The sequence below is a fragment of the Lissotriton vulgaris genome, chromosome 6 (assembly GCF_964263255.1).
Source record: "Lissotriton vulgaris chromosome 6, aLisVul1.2, whole genome shotgun sequence".
Lineage (NCBI taxonomy): Eukaryota > Metazoa > Chordata > Amphibia > Caudata > Salamandridae > Lissotriton > Lissotriton vulgaris.
The window spans coordinates 1,485,535,759-1,485,554,640 of NC_141694.1; the positions used below are offsets into that span (position 1 = coordinate 1,485,535,759).

The window sequence follows — 18,882 nt, forward strand, 5'->3', positions numbered from 1 at the left end:
GAAACAACCATCATTCTTCCGTATTCCATGCAATGCTAAGACACTTATCCCTTTTATGTTAAAACTAGTCACCCTCCTTACTATCTTCATCAACACATTGGTATCTACGAGTGACACCCCAGATAACTGTAAACATGCAATAATCATGCTGTGTTAAAACAATTAATTCTAATAGTAAAATGTGTCAAAATATAAGCCCATGTCTGGCCTTAGAATGTGTAGTATGCATGCAAGCCTAAACTCCTAAAGAACAACCTCCTGACCACTTTCGGTTAGGTTAAAGACTCCACTGAGAGACAAAAACCATTCTGGTCGATACCAAAGGCCCTCCTTTAGGATTCAAATCAAGGACATTTAGGCACTCCTACTATGCTAGACATTTCTCCCAAACCCTGTCCCCAATCATTGTCCTCGAATACCTTTCATCCTCTGCTGGCAGAGAGCGATCGACCATGACTTGGATCTCCCCTTCTTTTTGTTTGAAACCAGCAAGTGAAATTGGGTCTCTCCCACTCACAAAGAATCCCTAAATTGTGGATCAGTCCTCTCTACTACCCTACTGTGCACCTTTCACCATTTACCTTGGAACCTATCACACTGGCCAATTTGGAAAACAGACATATCAAGGTGCAAGGACATAACGCGTCACCAGCTGATGAACTGAAATATGTTCTGTGTGGGGTGCAGTCACTGGTACCACTCACATGTGCAGCTTAGGAGTAATATTTAACTTTGATTCATTTTTCAATCACCAACCGACCCCACCATAAAGAACATTTTCTTCTACTTTAATCAGTGTCACCTTTCATACACCCTCCTTACATAACCACATTGATCTTCACAGGCTGCAAAGAGTGGAGGTGGGGGAAAAAACGAGGCAACATGAATGCCATGACCATTTATCAATCAAGTCGTGAACACTCAACTGGCTTTCGGATTAATTAACAATCCTATTGAAAGCATTCTGCATCTTACACAATTATACTGGGGCCATAGTCTTGGATACCTGAAACAGGTTTAAAATTACACTCTAGCCAGAAACCTGCAGTTCTGCTCACACATCTCATCCAACAAGGTTTCTTTAAGCGGCCAATTTTTGTAACAGATCCTCGAAGTTAAAGGTTCAAAACAATGCAATAGCCTCGCTCACAAATCCTCACGGGAACGTCTTAGCTTCACAGTTTGGGAAACTCTTGAAAAATAAAATTGCAAACAGATCATCATCTTGGAAGCAGTTTACGAATACGGGATTTAGGTATACCCTACACATCTGTCTGGAATATTGCTTGCTCTTATAACGTTCATGTTTTATTTCTTTCCATTTCCAGCATTATGAATTATAACACTTGACATGCTACGTGATTATAAATCACTTATTAAAATATAAATAAATTAATCTGTAACCAGGACTGTACTTGAGTTCTCACGTGTGGCTTTGCCACTTTTTGCATTCAGAATTGACGCACTTGAGATATTGACATCCGCCTTTAATCATTTAACAGCTCGGGTATTATCAATGTAACCAATATTGTGTCCCTGTAGCATACTATCAGCTCAGCATTCAAATGGTATGCTCGCTTGTGCCAATATAGAAAAAAGAGACCAGAAAGACCCTAAGGACATATAACTAAGTCAGTCCTTACCCCCAAAATTAGCAGATCGCAATACCAGTTTTCTACATAAGCATTAACACTCAGTGAGTTTAGACTGGTTCAGAAAAAAAAAAACCTTGATATACATCGAAAATAAGCATCTGGATATTCAGCCCAGTGTGGTATCGGAGTTTGAAAAAGATTAATAGTTTTGTTCATATTCATAGTAGGATAAGGGCTGGAAACAAAGAAAAACAAGGATATGTAGGCCTTTTATTATTTTATTTTTTTTACACAGGGGCTGCTGGTAGCACAGAATATTCAGGAGTTTGAAGGATCCCTTGCTCTCGTTGTCTCTACAGTATGATAAAAAAAATCTCATTCCTCTTTAATGTCTCACACCCCAAAACCTTTAGTGCCAATTCAAAACAATGAGAAAATGTAAACCCCTTAGATTTCGGATTTGCATATGTTTTCTTTTTTGTTGAGTCACAACATTACAGGTGTTCTACTTCCATGCATACTTCTACTTCCCTACTCTTATTCTTTTATAATGTTCACTTTCTGTAGTAACAAGTTTCACAAAAATTCGCATTTGCGCATTATTCATTTTCCCTAATTTTTTCCTCTAGATTGAAAAATAATTCCATTAGAGAGATACTTTCCAATTCACCTGTGGAATACTGGGGTGCATGGTGAAGTATCCCACCATGTTTATAAAGTGTCTCTATCCTTCTTTCTGGACTAACCTTCCATGTGTAAGTAACGTGAGAAGAGTCGTTGGGAAGGTTTGAGAACAGCGACAGTTATGCAAGTGGTTTAGCAACATTCCTGAAGGCACTCCTTTGGCAATATCAATTTTCCCATCACTTTACCAAACCTACTGCCCTAGTAAATTCCACCGACTTGGCAACGTTTTCACCGCAGTGAATTGAAGGTCTGCAAATTCCACAAATCCTGAACTGCATTCACAAATTTCACTTACATCTACAAATTCAAAGCGTTTTTGGTTTATGTCCTTTATGTTTTGACTAGCATTAACTACTTTAACCTGGCCAAACTCATCCTCTTTAATTCATTTACTTTCTGCTTAGTGTTCGATTTTGTTGATCTAATGTTCAGATGTTTTGTCCCAACTGTGCTCTCAGGAGAGAGTTAAGCAGTTCACAAAAAAATATAGAACAGCAAGAATTTAATCAATATACAGCAACAGCTAGTAAATCTGAGAAGTTTCTGAATTCAAAAAAATAACTGCAGGTTGCTTTATTTAATATTGTACAATCTGAATTACATAAGATTTAAAATATCATGCTTAAATTTAAATATCTGAACAATGTGCACCATTACAAAGTTATCCATACAATATAATGTTTTGGTCTTAAATCTCAGCAATAAATAAAAACACAGGCATTTCTAGCGGTACAGATATGGAGCAGCTATCTTTCAAAAACATGTATAACCAGAGGAAGAACTATGCTAGAAAAGAAAAACAGAAAACAAATTCACATTTCGAAAGGGAGCCAAGAACGATACCCTTCATAATGAAAACAAAATTGTAGAAACACTACAGAAACACGAGTTGCAAAATTCCCTAACGCCATGCAATTGAATTGCTCACTGACTAAAAAGGTAAGTTTGGGATGGTCCAGTGGAATTTTACTTCTCTCCATCTTACACATTTTTGGTATTGGTTATTCATTAGCAATTGAGAATTCGGCAGCAGTAGCACATCGGGCAGAAGATAAACATGCACAACTTCTATAAGGTCCCTTCGGTTTAGGCACACCAAGGATAGAATACGTCTATGATGAGACATTAGCAGCCCTAAAATGTAGGGAGCTATAGCTTCATGGACCCACTACTCTTCAACACAAGATCATTCATGATTTAGCAAGCATCTGAGAATTGATAAAAAAACATTATTTGACCAATAGCTTAGCAGGTCAAAGCATATTTTAACAATATGAAGATGATGGCGCTGAGGTTGTCACTGTCCAGCATAAGGGAACATCAGGAAAATGTTACAAGTGACAACATTTTAAATTAACACGTTTAAGCTGCCTGTCAGTGCTCTGTAAAACATTATGAAGTAACAATACAAGATATGTGCAAACATTTGACCACATGCCAATCACTTCAAAAATGTTGCACCTTATTCAACAACTGTTCTTCATTTCAGCATATTCTTTTCAAAATGACTAACTGTCGTTTAACCCTATTCTTTCATTTTCGTCCTAAACTGAATTACTCTCAGTCAGGTGAATCAACAAAAGTGCAAAGCGAGAATAGGTCTAAAAAATAACCAACATATCCAAAATAAACGGAGATATTCTCTCTTTAGAGAGCACCTCAAAAAAGTGTGCACACTCACGCTTTACAAGAAAATGAGAGCATGTCGATAGTGTAATAAAAATGGACTGAATTAGAAAAATAAAACTGTAGAATTATTTGACATTGAAAGTACTATATTGCACACAACACATTTGAAATTATTTTACAAAGTCTTCAGATGCTAAAATCTACAGTAGCTTTTAGCCCAAGCTGTATAGATTTTTAACACAGGCACTCTTGGTTCGCAGCGCCAATTCGGTTTTATACAATCTTCAGTTGCAAAAATACTGTCTTCCTTTGTAGGATTCTTCCATTATGTAGCTAAAAACTAGAATCCCTAAAGTAAAATGTTTGTCATAAATAACCTGAACTGGAATTAAAGTTCTAGTTTCTCGGTTTTCTTAACAAGACCTACTTAAGTCAAAGGTTCTAATATGAATTACCACTTCTTTAGTATAAGGTGTAGGGGAAGTCCATTTCCATGCACAAAAGTGATCAAGGGCATACTGGATTTTAACCACAGTGAGTAAACGAGAATAAAGGCCACTAGTGAAGCTAAAAATATCGCAAATCCATGCTGCAGTGCTAAAGCATGACGCACACTAGGCTTTGGAGAGTAACAGATCGCACATGACCTGGTGAAGAAGGTATAAATTCACTATATTGCAATTGAGTTGAAGATAAGCACATATTAACAACAAAAAATATATGGGACATTTCAGTGATTGGACCAAGTAAGGTAACTTGACATGTAGAAAACCGTTCTTTGGAGGAATGTTCTATACAAAGGAGGCTAATTACACAGTCTTCTAGAAATATTAACAGTGCAAACAAATGTAAATCTTTTTCTTGCACCCTAACAGTTTAAATGTGGATCTTGCAACTCAGACCAGATCTTGATCATCTCTTGAGGGCTCCTGCTGTGCACCAACATTAAGTTTGTGTACGAACAGATGTTCTTTTTCTGTTTCTCGTCAATGTCAAATGTTTTGAAACCTTTGTGTTTTTCTGGGGCAAGCCCAAGCTTCTGAAGGCACATTCCTGTATACACATCATCTATCGGATAGAGTAGGATCTGGTCCGTTACATTATACAGTCTCAATGCCAATTTACCAGAGTACAAAAACCCACCTCCTCCAGCATAGGGAGGGTAGGAACCTTCATATATACTGTCTGGGATATAGTACTTCAATTTTTTGTCTCTGTGAGGTCCAGCTTCTTTTATTACATCACCAATAAATACATCTTCAGCTTTGCTTGCAGGTAGGCTCTTCAAGTAATCCAGGATCTGATGGGTATTCACAAAAACATCATCATCACCTTTAAAAATAAATTGGGCATCCGCACAGGAAGTGGTGACCCACTTCAGGAACAAAACCTCCTTCAGGGTCAAATTGAAGAATGTGTCTCGGTAATTCCAAAGAAGAATGTCTTTGTGTGTTTCACTCTCATGCTTCACTATGTCAGAGAGGTCGGGAAAGTAGTCCTCGGCAGGTGTTTCCCCCAACAAGAAGACCCTTACCACAGTCAAATCCCCAATATTAATTTCTTTGCCCCAAGATTCTCTAATAGCTTGTCTCCTGTCAAAATGTGGTGTAAGCGATTTGATAGCCAACAGAAGAAACGGTTTATTGCTACACTTCTTGGGTTGATCAATGAGTAATGAATAGTTCTTGCACCTCATGTATAATAAGAAGTCTTTAAATCTGTCTGGCAAGTTCTCAAAATCCTTTACTTCGGACGTAACTGCTGAATCTGCATCACATGAATTCAGAAGGCTTGCATTTAGAGCTAGATTTTCTTCTACAGTCATATTGACCAACAATGCCAAAATAGGGTTATACAACTTGTCAAGTTTGCGTTGTTCTTTATTCCAGTAGGCTTTGCTTGGAGTGGGTTTCTTCCAGAACTTGCCACGTGGTACTATAATCTGACCTTTTGCATGTTTATCTTGGCCGTCACTTTTTGAAACTTCCACAATTAAATAGATGAAGAAATTTACCATCATCAGAATTCCCAGCAATTTTAACCTCCTGCGTCCAACACTCATTTCTCATGCCTGCAGAAAAACAACAAACGGGTGAATGCTACAAATCATTAGTATAATTAACACTTCAATACATCATTCTTAAACCAAACATTAAATTATTGCAGCGTTCAAAATGGGAGTGACTTGGACAACATTCTGCATTGAGAAAATCTGGCAATGTGTTAAAACAGTATTAGTCACGTTTACAGAGAGAGAAAACTAATCACGTTTACCACAGTGCGAGGAACAAAAGTGAGGATGGTGTGAAATTATCGAATTACACTAGTTGTTACAAAGCATTTCTATTGACCTAGTCTCTAAAGTGGCCAAAACATGTAAGAATAAGCCAAAATTATAAGTCCATTCTTGTGAAACAATACACATAAAATGGAAAGTTTGAAACGTACATGTTGAAGAAATTAGCTCAATTTCTTCCAATACGTTTGATTCTTAAAACATTAAAATATTTTTTCGCTATCAATGCTTTTATCACGATTGTTTCATTTTATCACGTGGTATTGATATCTAGATCTCAATGTGGTATTAATTATTATAAGATCATCAAATTATAAAAGGATATCGATAACTTTGAACCGTTAGTCTGTTGCATTGCCAAATTATTAAGAAAACTGAAATAGTGTTAAATTGTTGTTTAGCTTATTCAAGGTTTTCAACATGGTAGTTACAGTCTCAACCTTATGGGTTAGATAACACAGACATCTTTAAAGATGATCCTGTATTATAAACGCACATCAAACAGGATCCCTATTATAGAAAACTGCAGTGAGAAGACAATAATTTCTTTCTGAACAGGTATATTTATGAAACGTTTTTCAAGCAGTAAATAAACTATTTACACGGCACACAGTAAAAACTAAAAGGATTTAATCTGAGCACACAGAATAAGGGTACTCAAACTTTGGAACCATGTTCATCCTATCACCATTCAAATCAGCAATGTTTGGTACAGGACTTCAAGAAGAAGGTTCGAAGTCACAGGACTATCTAACCAACTGTACAGCATAGGATCTCTGAATCGGAATACTTTAAGTAAGCTGCTTTTTACTTTCTTACCTTTAAGAACCAGTAACTACAGGAGAGAGTGGTGCACATGCACAACTCCCTCACGCCCCGTGCAAAGATCCTCACTCTTCCTCACATCAAACAAATTGGAGTGGGGCAGTAGAACTGGTCCTAGTGGTACAGCAGAATAAAAGACGACAGGAATGGTTGGTGATCTGAAGTCTGTGCATTAACAGAACCGACATGTCACGTGCTTGTGCCTCCTCTTCCATTCCGACTCCTTCGGATCCTTAAAAAGATGCAAAAAGTTATTCAGTTCATCTGTTATCCCAGAGGAATGTTTATTACAGCTTATATGGAGCACTGGTGTTTGCTGGACCAATACATTTTTGTTTACAAATGGCTCAATAACAACTGAAAACACAAGAAAATACCAATCTTGAAGAGAAAACCAGTAGAAACAAAGCCGTGGAAATTAAATTCATTCCTCCTTCATTTAAGCAGCATTTTCTGCCGATACCAGAACCAAGGGGCACAATATCTGCTATTTGAAAAGCACAGCACAAGCTGCATCAATAAAGGGAAAAATTAAAGACTCCTACTAAAGTAAGTGTTATCATGCATTGCATTTACCACGATTCATTGGGGCAAATTGAGTGCTGGGATGTGAGGCAGGGTGCTCCGACCCTCCTTATTTGAAAAGGCTCTCTTGAGTTACTGGACTGACAATCTTGTGCTGATGCACCTGCACCCAGTGAGAAGTACAGACACCTGGGAAGACTTTGGGCAGCATTTCCAGCACCCCCAAAACAACTTGCTGCTTTCTACTGATGAAGGAATTAATCCAGACGCACGAATCTAATATTAAAACACAAGCTGCACAACCAAGGGTGAAAAATTAAAGACTACTAATGAATTAAATGTTATCATGGACTGCATTTACCATGATGAATTGGGACAAATTGAGTGCTGGGATATGAGGCAGTATGCTCCCACCCGCCTGCTATTCGGAAAGTGCATGAGGATTCAGCATATAAACTTTTATGACCAAATTCACATAAAAAACCCAAGTCTGCACTTGAGAAAGTACAGATGTACTACATTTTAAAAAGCTGCGCCAGGCACAGATTTTCAAGCATTCTATTGGGAATGTCATGTGGCATATTCTGTAGGGCTCCCATTTCTCCTCTGCGTATTCTGCATACAGAGTATAACATAATACAGACGGGAAAGGGAGTCGATGTCCAGGGGCGTAGCTTCAGGGAGGTGTTTAGGGTGTGACATCTCCCAAATAAATGCATTCCTGGCTTGATAGTTGGGGCTGGGGGCCCCGGAGTCAGGTCTGCTATGTCCGAGTCGGTTTTTCTCAAAGCAGTTACCTTTGATATAAGACAAACGCAAAAGAGAGATATAGGTCTAGTGGCTGAATTTCAAAATGTCAAACCAGATAACCTGAATTTAATACTGGCTGTCCAAATTCTGAGACTAGGCAGAGATTATATTTTCACAGAGCCTCTTTTTTTTATTTATTATCGCATATGAGAGCACTTTTAAATACTTGGGTTCAGGATGTGCCCCGTACAAGCACAGATTAGGTTTTATTTACTTGAATATAATGGTGCAATATCGATAATAAGAATCTAGGCCATGTTTAGGGGTTTAATGACTAGTGATTTGCTTCTTAGTTCACCAATGGCAATGACTTTGGGAGCAAGCCATTAATGTTTCTACATTCATAAGTGCTGCAAGCTTGGTGGTATAAAATAGGTGTGTGGCACTCTGAGGCGTTTCGCATAGAGATTTTGTGGCAGTTGAAATTTGGCGCAGTGCAAAAGGGTAGGGAAAACCACCAAATTCCCAGATGTCTGGTCAAAAGGCCACATACATAGAAAACACTATTCTCCTGCACACCCTGAGACTATATACACAATTGGCAATAATATAAATAACATACGTTTTCTTTAGTTCCATGGTTAGTTTATTTCTTTCTCTTCTGTGGACGGTGTCCCCGTCAGTTCCTTGCATTACTAACCAACACGTGTTTCGTCACTGTACAAGGGATGAACCTGCGACTTCTTCATGGCTTTTCTCTTGTCTTGTTGATCCTTTAGTAATGGTGATACTTCCGGCCTGAAATTACCTCAGGCTTCTTCACTTTTACATGAAGTATTGTTCAAGTCTTGCCATCCAAAAATGAGCTTTCCTAATTCGGAGGAGCTTCAATCTTGTGCCCAATCCGGCATGATTCTCGGCTGGAAGGATGCTTCCCCGATTGGGAGCATCCTTCCAGCCGTCAGATGGTGTCCTAGCTACAGGCGTCCTACAGATGGTGTCCTAGCTACAGGTGTGACAAGAATCACCAGAGATGGTGAGCTTGTCTGCAAGAGAACATGGTCGAGATGAATAATCATAAAATAATTACAATTTCTTGTAGCTGTGATATGTGATGGAAAGGAGGAGTATTTTCTCCAAACGACTAGAAAATGGTGTAAGTACATAACTTCTTTTTGGAACCAGACAGGAAATTGCCTACAATGTCAGGACTGAGTTACAAGCTTGGGCCCAAAGTTGTCAGTATTAGGAATTGGTGGAACCTTGGGACACTCCGGCCACAACAAAATACTTGGGGGGAGGGGGGATGGCAGGGCCCCACAATTCCATTATACAACATTATTCTTAATTTTAAGGTCAAGGATGGTGTCAGAATGCAGTACACAACAGCAAAATTGGATGCCTTATCAGTAGAAGATTGTGGAATGAATTGTTGCATGCTTCTAGAAGAATAAGTTACCTACCTTTTTAAATGCTCTTTCTAGTGAATACTTTTCCTAAAAGCAGATTCCTCACCTTGTAAATATCTTATGTGCCAAACTGGATCCTGAAACTCTTATGTTAGCTCCTGGGTACTCATAAGTGGTGCTTCTGGCCTCCATTGTGATTTACGTCCATCTCCAGACATGACAATATCTGGTCACATATAGGTGCCATCCCTGTGCAGGGATATCAATTTATTTGGTGGTCTTTCCTATGTCCTCAGATACAGAGTATGGCAGAGGGATTGGACACATTAATGTGCAAAATCAAACTTGGAATCTTACTGATGTCTAAAGGTCCACACTACAAAATGGTTAGGAGGGCTGGCAGTGAGTAATCTGTGGTTAATCTATGGATCAGAAAGAGTGTTACCTCAGGGGAAGTCTCTTATTCTTCTGATGGATATTTATAGGTACAGATTCCTCACCTTCTGAATTGATACCAAAGTAATGCCCCTCCAAGTAGGTGGCTCTCATAAATGGATTTTACATAACAATTCTTGCAGAACCTAATGGACAAACGTACTCTCTCAGTGGACATGGGAATCCATACAGTAGGGTCTGGTAAAAGAATAGGAGATGCCAATGTGGCTATCTGGTAATGTCTAAAACAGGGACACTCCAAGTGACGGCTGTAGTTGCAGCGTTTACCCTGGTAGAATGAGCTTGAAGGTCCCAAGAGGATTCTTACTGGCTGAAGCATAACGTTTTGATGCAAAGGACAATCCATTGGCATAAGGTCCAGTAACCCAGAACTGTGCTGACAGTAAAGTTTCACTGGGCCACGTACAGCACCAATACAAGGACAGACATTTTAATTTGTAAATAACCATCCTACTTCTACTCGTACCAGGTAACAAACTTGGACAAACAGCCCTAAAACTGATTTTTGGGTAGTGCAGTAAGTAGCTCAAATGAGATCTCCCACCTTCAATGGAAAATCAAAACCTCCCAGTTAGTTCTGCTCACTCTCCACTCAGAGGTGTGAATTGAAGAGGTTGGTGTTTAGCACCCACTCCTGTTGCTGGAACAGCAGATCCTCCAGACGGGCAAGCTGACTGGCATGCAAATGCTCAGGGTCAACAGTGCTTGGTACCAGACACCGCTGACGGAACCAGGACCACCAGAATTTGCTGCGCTAAGTCCTGCCTGACTTTCTTCAGTACCTTTGGGGGCAGAGGCGAAGAATCATACAGGAAGCCAGAATCTCAATGAAGCTGGAGGGTGGCCAATGGAGATCCTTAAGTAGGAAACTACAGATTGCAAAAAGGACAAGTCTTTTCAGTCAGCAAAAAGTTCAGAGGACATGACCCACCAAATGAAGTCACCTTATGCCACCTCCAAGTGTAGACCTGTGAGCTGCAAAATGACACCCACTGGGCTCTTATGTTGAGGGGCCCAGCCAGGTGATGCACTGTCAGAGAAATCTTGCAAGGATCTAACCACTGCCTCATCACCTAACAAAAGGACAGAGGACCCTACTACCACCTGCTTGCTTCAGTGCCACACAGTGGTCATGTGGTCTGAGAGCACCTGGATTTACTTGCCCTTAATGGACAGAACAAATACTTTGAGAGCCAGGCAGACAGTGTACAATACCAAAAGACCGGAGCGATACCTCTGCTTCATGAGAGATCAAAGGCTTATGATCTTCCCCTCATCCAGGTGACCACCCCAAACTGAAGCAGATGCATCCATCCCCACAGACACCCCCAAAAGGAGGAGATGCAAGACTGACATCTGACATCCAACAATAAAGGCTGTGGCTGTCTCTTTGGAGACTCAAATCCTATCCATAAGGTATTCCTAATTCTGGGCCCTCTGCAAGAAAAGGTTTTATTGAAGCAAGTGCCAAAGAGCATGGGGAAGTAACAGGATGCAAGACGCTAGCAGACCAAGAAGTCTCAGCAAGGTCAAGGCTGAAACAATAGCTCTCAGCAGACATGATCTTAGCCTGAAGGTCCTGGACTTTGTGTCCTTGGTATAGATCCCAACACATTATTTTCCAAAATGGCCCCAATAATAGAGTAGAGAGTAACAACATGGGTGTATGCAAGTGGTCTGAGTCTACATAAGGCGAGCACACCTTCAACTGTCAGTCATCAACGTACAGAAATTGTACATGCCCAACCTGTGAAGATAGACTACCATCACAGACATTACATTAGCAAACACTTAAGGGGTTAAACTAAGACTGACTGAAAGGGTTGGACGGTACACTGAAAGTGATCCACCCCTACAAAGAAATATATATATACATATATATATATATATATACATACACATATATATATATACACATATATATATACACACACATATATATACACACACACATATATACACATACACACACACATATATACACACACATATATATATATATACACACACATATATACACACACACATATATACACACACACATATATACACACACACATATACACACACACACATATATATCTGAAGAAGACGATGGTGTCGAAATGCATTATGCTTACCTGCGTGTCCTAATAAAGGTTTCTACGGTAATTCCCCGCGTGGCCTCTTCCTACAGTTCGTCTGGAGGTTCCTGTGCACATTTTAGCGTCAGCCAGAGGCGCTTCAAGAGGTCCCGTCTGCCTAGAGGTTGAAGTTTTACTGGCGTCTGCGTGAGCAGCTTTTCTTTGCACCCGAGGTATCGGATCACTTCAACCCCACCTTTCCAGCACAGGGCGCTTTGGAGTTTTCTGCCAGTAGGCAGTCCGTGACTGCACGGACAGGTTTGGAACATTGAGCCGGCCTGAGACCCGTTGACCTGGCGCTGTGGCAGGTGTAGACGTTTTGCGGGGACCCAGAAAAGCCTGAGGACTGACAGTGCACTTTCACCAGCAAGCCCCGTTCTGCAGTGCACATTACCCACAAGGACTACTACTAACAATTCCCCACGCAGCACCTACCCGGAAAATGATGCATTCTGGGTGCTGTAGGACTACCAGCACTACGGCAGGTGAGCGGTCACATGACAGGGGAGGTGCTTCCTATCTACAATGGGAGATCTGCGGAGGCATTTAAAAGCGGAGCTGTGTGACTGGCGAACATTGCAGCAGTAGCATCTGAAGAAGACGATGGTGTCGAAATGCATTATGCTTACCTGCGTGTCCTAATAAAGGTTTCTACGGTAATTCCCCGCGTGGCCTCTTCCTACAGTTCGTCTGGAGGTTCCTGTGCACATTTTAGCGTCAGCCAGAGGCGCTTCAAGAGGTCCCCTCTGCCTAGAGGTTGAAGTTTTACTGGCGTCTGCGTGAGCAGCTTTTCTTTGCACCCGAGGTATCGGATCACTTCAACCCCACCTTTCCAGCACAGGGCGCTTTGGAGTTTTCTGCCAGTAGGCAGTCCGTGACTGCACGGACAGGTTTGGAACATTGAGCCGGCCTGAGACCCGTTGACCTGGCGCTGTGGCAGGTGTAGACGTTTTGCGGGGACCCAGAGAAGCCTGAGGACTGACAGTGCACTTTCACCAGCAAGCCCCGTTCTGCAGTGCACATTACCCACAAGGACTACTACTAACAATTCCCCACGCAGCGCCTACCCGGAAAATGATGCATTCTGGGTGCTGTAGGACTACCAGCACTACGGCAGGTGAGCGGTCACATGACAGGGGAGGTGCTTCCTATCTACAATGGGAGATCTGCGGAGGCATTTTAAAGCGGAGCTGTGTGACTGGCGAACATTGCAGCAGTAGCATCTGAAGAAGACTCCTTCTCTGAGGATCCGCTGGGCCTGTGTGCGGTCACGGACTGCAGATGTCGCTGCGTCGGCGCCTTCGGGGTCTGGCCCTTGTTCTTTCGAGACTCATGGTCTCTCGTGCTCTTGTGGGACGTCGAGTCTCCTACCTTATCAGGCGTCTTCTTGGAATCGGTCTCTACGACCGTGTAGCTGTCGTGTTCGGTGGCAGCGTTGTCCTCCTCCTCTGAGGACATCCCCAGGTCGTACAGCGAAGGCGTCGGGGCTTTTCCTCCGAGGGTGGCGTGTGCTACCCTCTGGCTCTTCCTCACACGAAGGGTCTTCGCGGCGAAGACGGAGCAGGCGTTGCAGTCTTCGGTTCTGTGGTCCACCGGTAGGCAAAGGTTGCACACCGGGTGCTGATCTTTCTGCGCGTACTTGTGTCTGCAATTCGGGCAGAACTTGAACGGCGTGTTGTCCATCCTCGAGCGTTTCAGGCTTCCCTGACCGCGTGGACGTCGATGATCGTCGAAGTTCTCGACGTTCTCTCCTCCTTCTCTCTTCGCCAATGGTCTGCGAAGTCTTCCTTGGTCTTCTTCTTTTAATTTCTTCTCGAACTTCTCGCTTTGCAGTACTTTCTCCAAAAACGTCTGGAGCCCAACGGGAACGATCCAGACCCGACCGTGGAAAAAAGAATCTGAAGATGGCGCCCAGGGATGGGAGCTTCCGCAGGAAGCATGCCGACGTCACCGGAAATACACCCAAGGAGGGGTGACGCCGACGCCCACCTGGGCCACAAAAAAAAAAAAGAGAGAAAAGACTTCGAATCCGGACCCAACCACAAGACCGCGGAATATGCACAGCATAGTGAATCCAGAAAGATTCACGCTGCAAAAATGCATTATGCTTACCTGCGTGTCCTAATAAAGGTTTCTACGGTAATTCCCCGCGTGGCCTCTTCCTACAGTTCGTCTGGAGGTTCCTGTGCACTTTCACCAGCAAGCCCCGTTCTGCAGTGCACATTACCCACAAGGACTACTACTAACAATTCCCCACGCAGCACCTACCCGGAAAATGATGCATTCTGGGTGCTGTAGGACTACCAGCACTACGGCAGGTGAGCGGTCACATGACAGGGGAGGTGCTTCCTATCTACAATGGGAGATCTGCGGAGGCATTTTAAAGCGGAGCTGTGTGACTGGCGAACATTGCAGCAGTAGCATCTGAAGAAGACGATGGTGTCGAAATGCATTATGCTTACCTGCGTGTCCTAATAAAGGTTTCTATGGTAATTCCCCGCGTGGCCTCTTCCTACAGTTCGTCTGGAGGTTCCTGTGCATATATATATATATATATATATATATATATATATATATATATATATATATATATATATATATATACATACATACATATACATACATATACATACATATACATACACACACACACATACACACACTTTCTCTCTGCCTGTAGGATCTGCATATGAAAACATATGCCCTGTAGGTCTAAAGACACCACCCACTCCTCAGGTTCCTAGATCAACAGAACCTGAGCCAAGGTAATCACTTTAAACCTCTCTCTTCTAAGGAACAAGCTCAAGACTGAAGTCCAAAATCTGTCTCAGGCCACTGTCCTTTTAGAGGATCAGAAAATACCTGGAACAACAACACTTGCAATTCTCTGCCATGGCTACAATTAGTTGCAAAATGGTGACATGATCCACAGAGAGCTGAGAAAAACAGGAGGGACGTTGAGGCACAGTGGAAAACCATGCTGAACAATCTGAAGGACCCACAGTGAGAGAGTGCCAGTGGGTCGATAAACTTGGAGGCAGAAGTACTGGCCGAGAAGGAAAATAAAGACTGCTGTTAGTAACGTCTTCACCTGCCACCACCCATTCCCCATAGAACCAAGAAATGACTGAATTTGCTGAACAGTTTGCAATGGCTGCCTCTGATGATAGTCAGGGCCCCTTGAACAGCATCCAGTTTCCAGTAGTCGTGGTAGAAACGGGGGTGGTGGGGCTAAAGCAACTTGAGGATTGGGTCAAAGCTCTATTGTACTTGAAACACTCGCTTCGCCCAAACAATTGTGCCCCATCAACAGAAATGCCATAAGTGAAGCCTTGGACATCCCTGGAAAACACAGTGGCAAGCATTCAAGTGTGCAGGCAACACAATTAGTGGTATCCAGGCCAGACTGCAAACTTGGCTATCCTTTGTCTGTGCAAAAGAACTGCTTGAGTCTTCGGGTGAGGCTGGCAAAATCTCACCTGCCATGTCCAAGAGGGGGCAAGACTGTATTTAAGGTTGTCAATCTTCTTTGATTCTCTGCCCAGGGGTGCACTGGAAAATAATTTGGATTGAGTTTGCACTCAGAGTCCTGAACTGTAAGTCTCTTTCAAGTAAGATGCTGCGTCAGGAAAGTCGGATCACCTGGGGGCAACTTATGCCATCTGGCAATCAAGCAACTCACTTGTAGGGTTCATACCTTGGCCTAGATTGCTATAAGGGTCTGAGTTAAAGCTTCACAACAAGGACTCCAAAGTGAATGGCTTTGAAGTGTAGTGCCAATTCCAGCACCTCTGCAACTCTGCATACCAACATTGCAAAAGGAGCACTTTCGTCTTTGGGGGCCTGTAAAGAAGTGTGGAGAAGTGTGGCTCAGTGGTTAGAGCGGCAGACCCTGATGCAGAGGTCTGGCCCGGGACCAGGGTTCAATTACCGCCTCGGCGGGTCTTGGGCTCAATTCCCTCGGACCTGATAATTCTCGCCTCGGTGCCTAATTTAATCATGGTTCCCACGCTTCAACTCTGGGCAATAGCTTGCTTAATCTCCACAACGGCCCCAACAGCACTAGGATGCCTGGCTTTCACCCTGGGGGTGCCCAGGAGTGGGCAATTCACAGGGAGAGGCCAGGAAGGGTTCCTCAGCGGTATGCTTACAGCGCCTTGATGCCACATCTGGGGTGATACGTGCGCTATACAAGCAACACTACATTTACATTTAAAGAGGAATTCAATTCTACTCCTGGGGAAGTGTCCAAGTCACTGGCATTTTGTAGGTCAAGATACAAGCCAACAGTGCAATGAGAGGAGAGCTAGTGGCCTTCCTCGTCATCTGCCTTGTGGGGAACATTCAAGAATCAGAAGAGCAACTAGCAACAGATTAACTTCGACCTGCTAACACATGCAAATATCATTTATTAATAACTGTTTACACATGTAAGTTTAGTATAATTCATTTAATATTACAAAGTAGAAAAATGATTTAATAGGACAATTTATACTGTTAATTATATTGAAATATTTAATAGGTTAGAGTGTGTTATAAATAATGGATCTATTTACTGGAAAACAAATGTGGTAAACAGTTTTACTATATAGTATGGATAGTAAATAGGACCCCTTTAGTTTCGAATACCTTCCCCCAAATGGTTTACATACATCCACCTTTCGGCCTACACAAATGAAACTCCATTGCCAAGCTTTCTCTCTTCCACCCCACCTAACAAACATACAGCAACACAGCAACTCTTCCAACCGCCTCTCATCCATCAGACACTTTAGAAACTTACTACATGACCCACATGCTGCACCACCACCCTCAAATCCTTCACCTTCTGCCCTAAACAGACACAAACAAAATAAACAACGTGCCACACCTCACAACTTCACTTCTCCAGGTCTACTGCACAACAAGGTTATACTACAAAAACAACACAGCGCACCAACTCACTCTCAACCACTGTCTCCACCTCCTACACAAGCAGACCCATCAAAATGCCTTCTTAACCTGCTGGACGAAGAACAAGATACAGAACAGCTACCCAATTGCTATCCTCATATAGCTAATACCAACACTAAGGACACACCTGCTACAAGCCCACAAAATACTGCTCACTCTTCTACAAAACAAAATCACACTATCACCAAAGGTAATTTTCTAAACTGTCTACTACTAAAACTCTAAAAACAAACATCACATCTACGACCTTCTCACTGAAACAAAACCTGACAAACTATCCATAACTGAACCATAGTGAGAAGATGATTGAACTCGAGGCCTGTATGAAGCCGTTTCTCTAGGCTATCAAACTATCACCCAAAATCGCATAGGCAAAAAAGGAGGTGGCCTAGCTGTTGCATTCAGACAAACATTACTTATCACTCAAGCCGACGACGTCTCCATAAAAGATTGTGAGGACCTTTTCACAAGATGAAATCCTAAACCGTCTTCCTCCTGTAACTTCCTGCTCCTTTATAGACCACCTAGCAGTGCAACATTCCCAGTCATACTTCTAGACACGGTTTCAAACCTGAGAACTCAAACCATATATTGATGCCCCATCCGAAAACAATCATCGATGGCCTAGATACATCAGATCGTCCACAAACCCACACACATCGCTGGACACATCCTAGATGTCTTTTTGCAAATAAAGGACTAGTTACCTTGCAAACAATGACTACTGTCACATGGTCAGACCACTATTTGCTTGCTGTGCAACATAAAAAAAACACTAAGCGACGCACCTAAAACCACATTACGTGTATCCACCTATCGACCGTGGAACCACTCAATTTGGAAAACTTAGAAACACAACTAACCGAGTACAGATCTAGACACAATAAATTCTGTTAAAAAACTATGATGGGCTACAGGAAGCTTTTGATATCCTGCTCCCACTAATAACCACACAACAGAACAAATGAAAACAAACACCTTGGAGAAATACAGAGATAAAAGAGATAAAACATAAAATTAGAAAGCTGCAATGTGCCTGGCTTAAAACAAACACTAATCGAGACGAACTTCACCTACAGAAAATTAACAGACTATACAAGTCGGCTACTATAAAAAAAAGCAAGAAAAGATACTATTCAGACAGTTTAAAATGCTAAATGTGCAAATAAACAATTCTATAAAATTCTCAATTAATTTTGTAAACCAAATTGCCTAATGGGAGCTCATCCGGTTACTCACAGGAGGGAATAGTTCTAATGGAAGGCATACACTGGGATACAGGAACCAAACAGTGTTGATCAAAGTAAAATCAGTCATTTTAGAATATAACTATATATTACGCCCTGAAGAAGTCCACTAAAGTTGGACGAAAAGAGTTGGCTGTTTTAACAATTTCTGATGTGAAGAATAAAGAAATCGTGGAATTACAAGTATTGGATGGACATAATCACTCTGGAACTCTAAATCGGTGAGACTGATTCAAATGGTTGTATGTTGGAACAACAAGTTTCACAACAATGACTTCCCTAACAACGAGGGCGCTACCATGACCTCGTCTAAACTACGATTATTTTTACCACACATTCCTTTACCGCGAATTTTCCTGTTAAAAGAATGCATGTTAACAAAAATGC

The 18,882-nt window shown here is 41.9% G+C and overlaps 1 protein-coding gene across 2 annotated transcripts in view; it reads right to left on the reverse strand.

Moving 5' to 3' along the window:
• Positions 1-2,822: 2,822 nt before the first annotated feature.
• Positions 2,823-18,882, reverse strand: part of LOC147709034 (N-acetyllactosaminide beta-1,3-N-acetylglucosaminyltransferase 2-like) — a 144,503-nt gene continuing 128,443 nt past the window's right edge. For both annotated transcript variants that reach the window (XM_086927638.1, XM_086927639.1), the window contains exons 3-4: positions 7,027-7,264; positions 2,823-5,982 (exon numbers count right to left, since the gene is read on the reverse strand). In XM_086927638.1, coding sequence (XP_086783764.1) covers positions 4,780-5,973 — 1,194 coding nt within the window. In that variant the 5' untranslated portion in view covers positions 5,974-5,982; positions 7,027-7,264 and the 3' untranslated portion in view covers positions 2,823-4,779. The remainder of the gene's footprint in view (positions 5,983-7,026; positions 7,265-18,882) is intronic.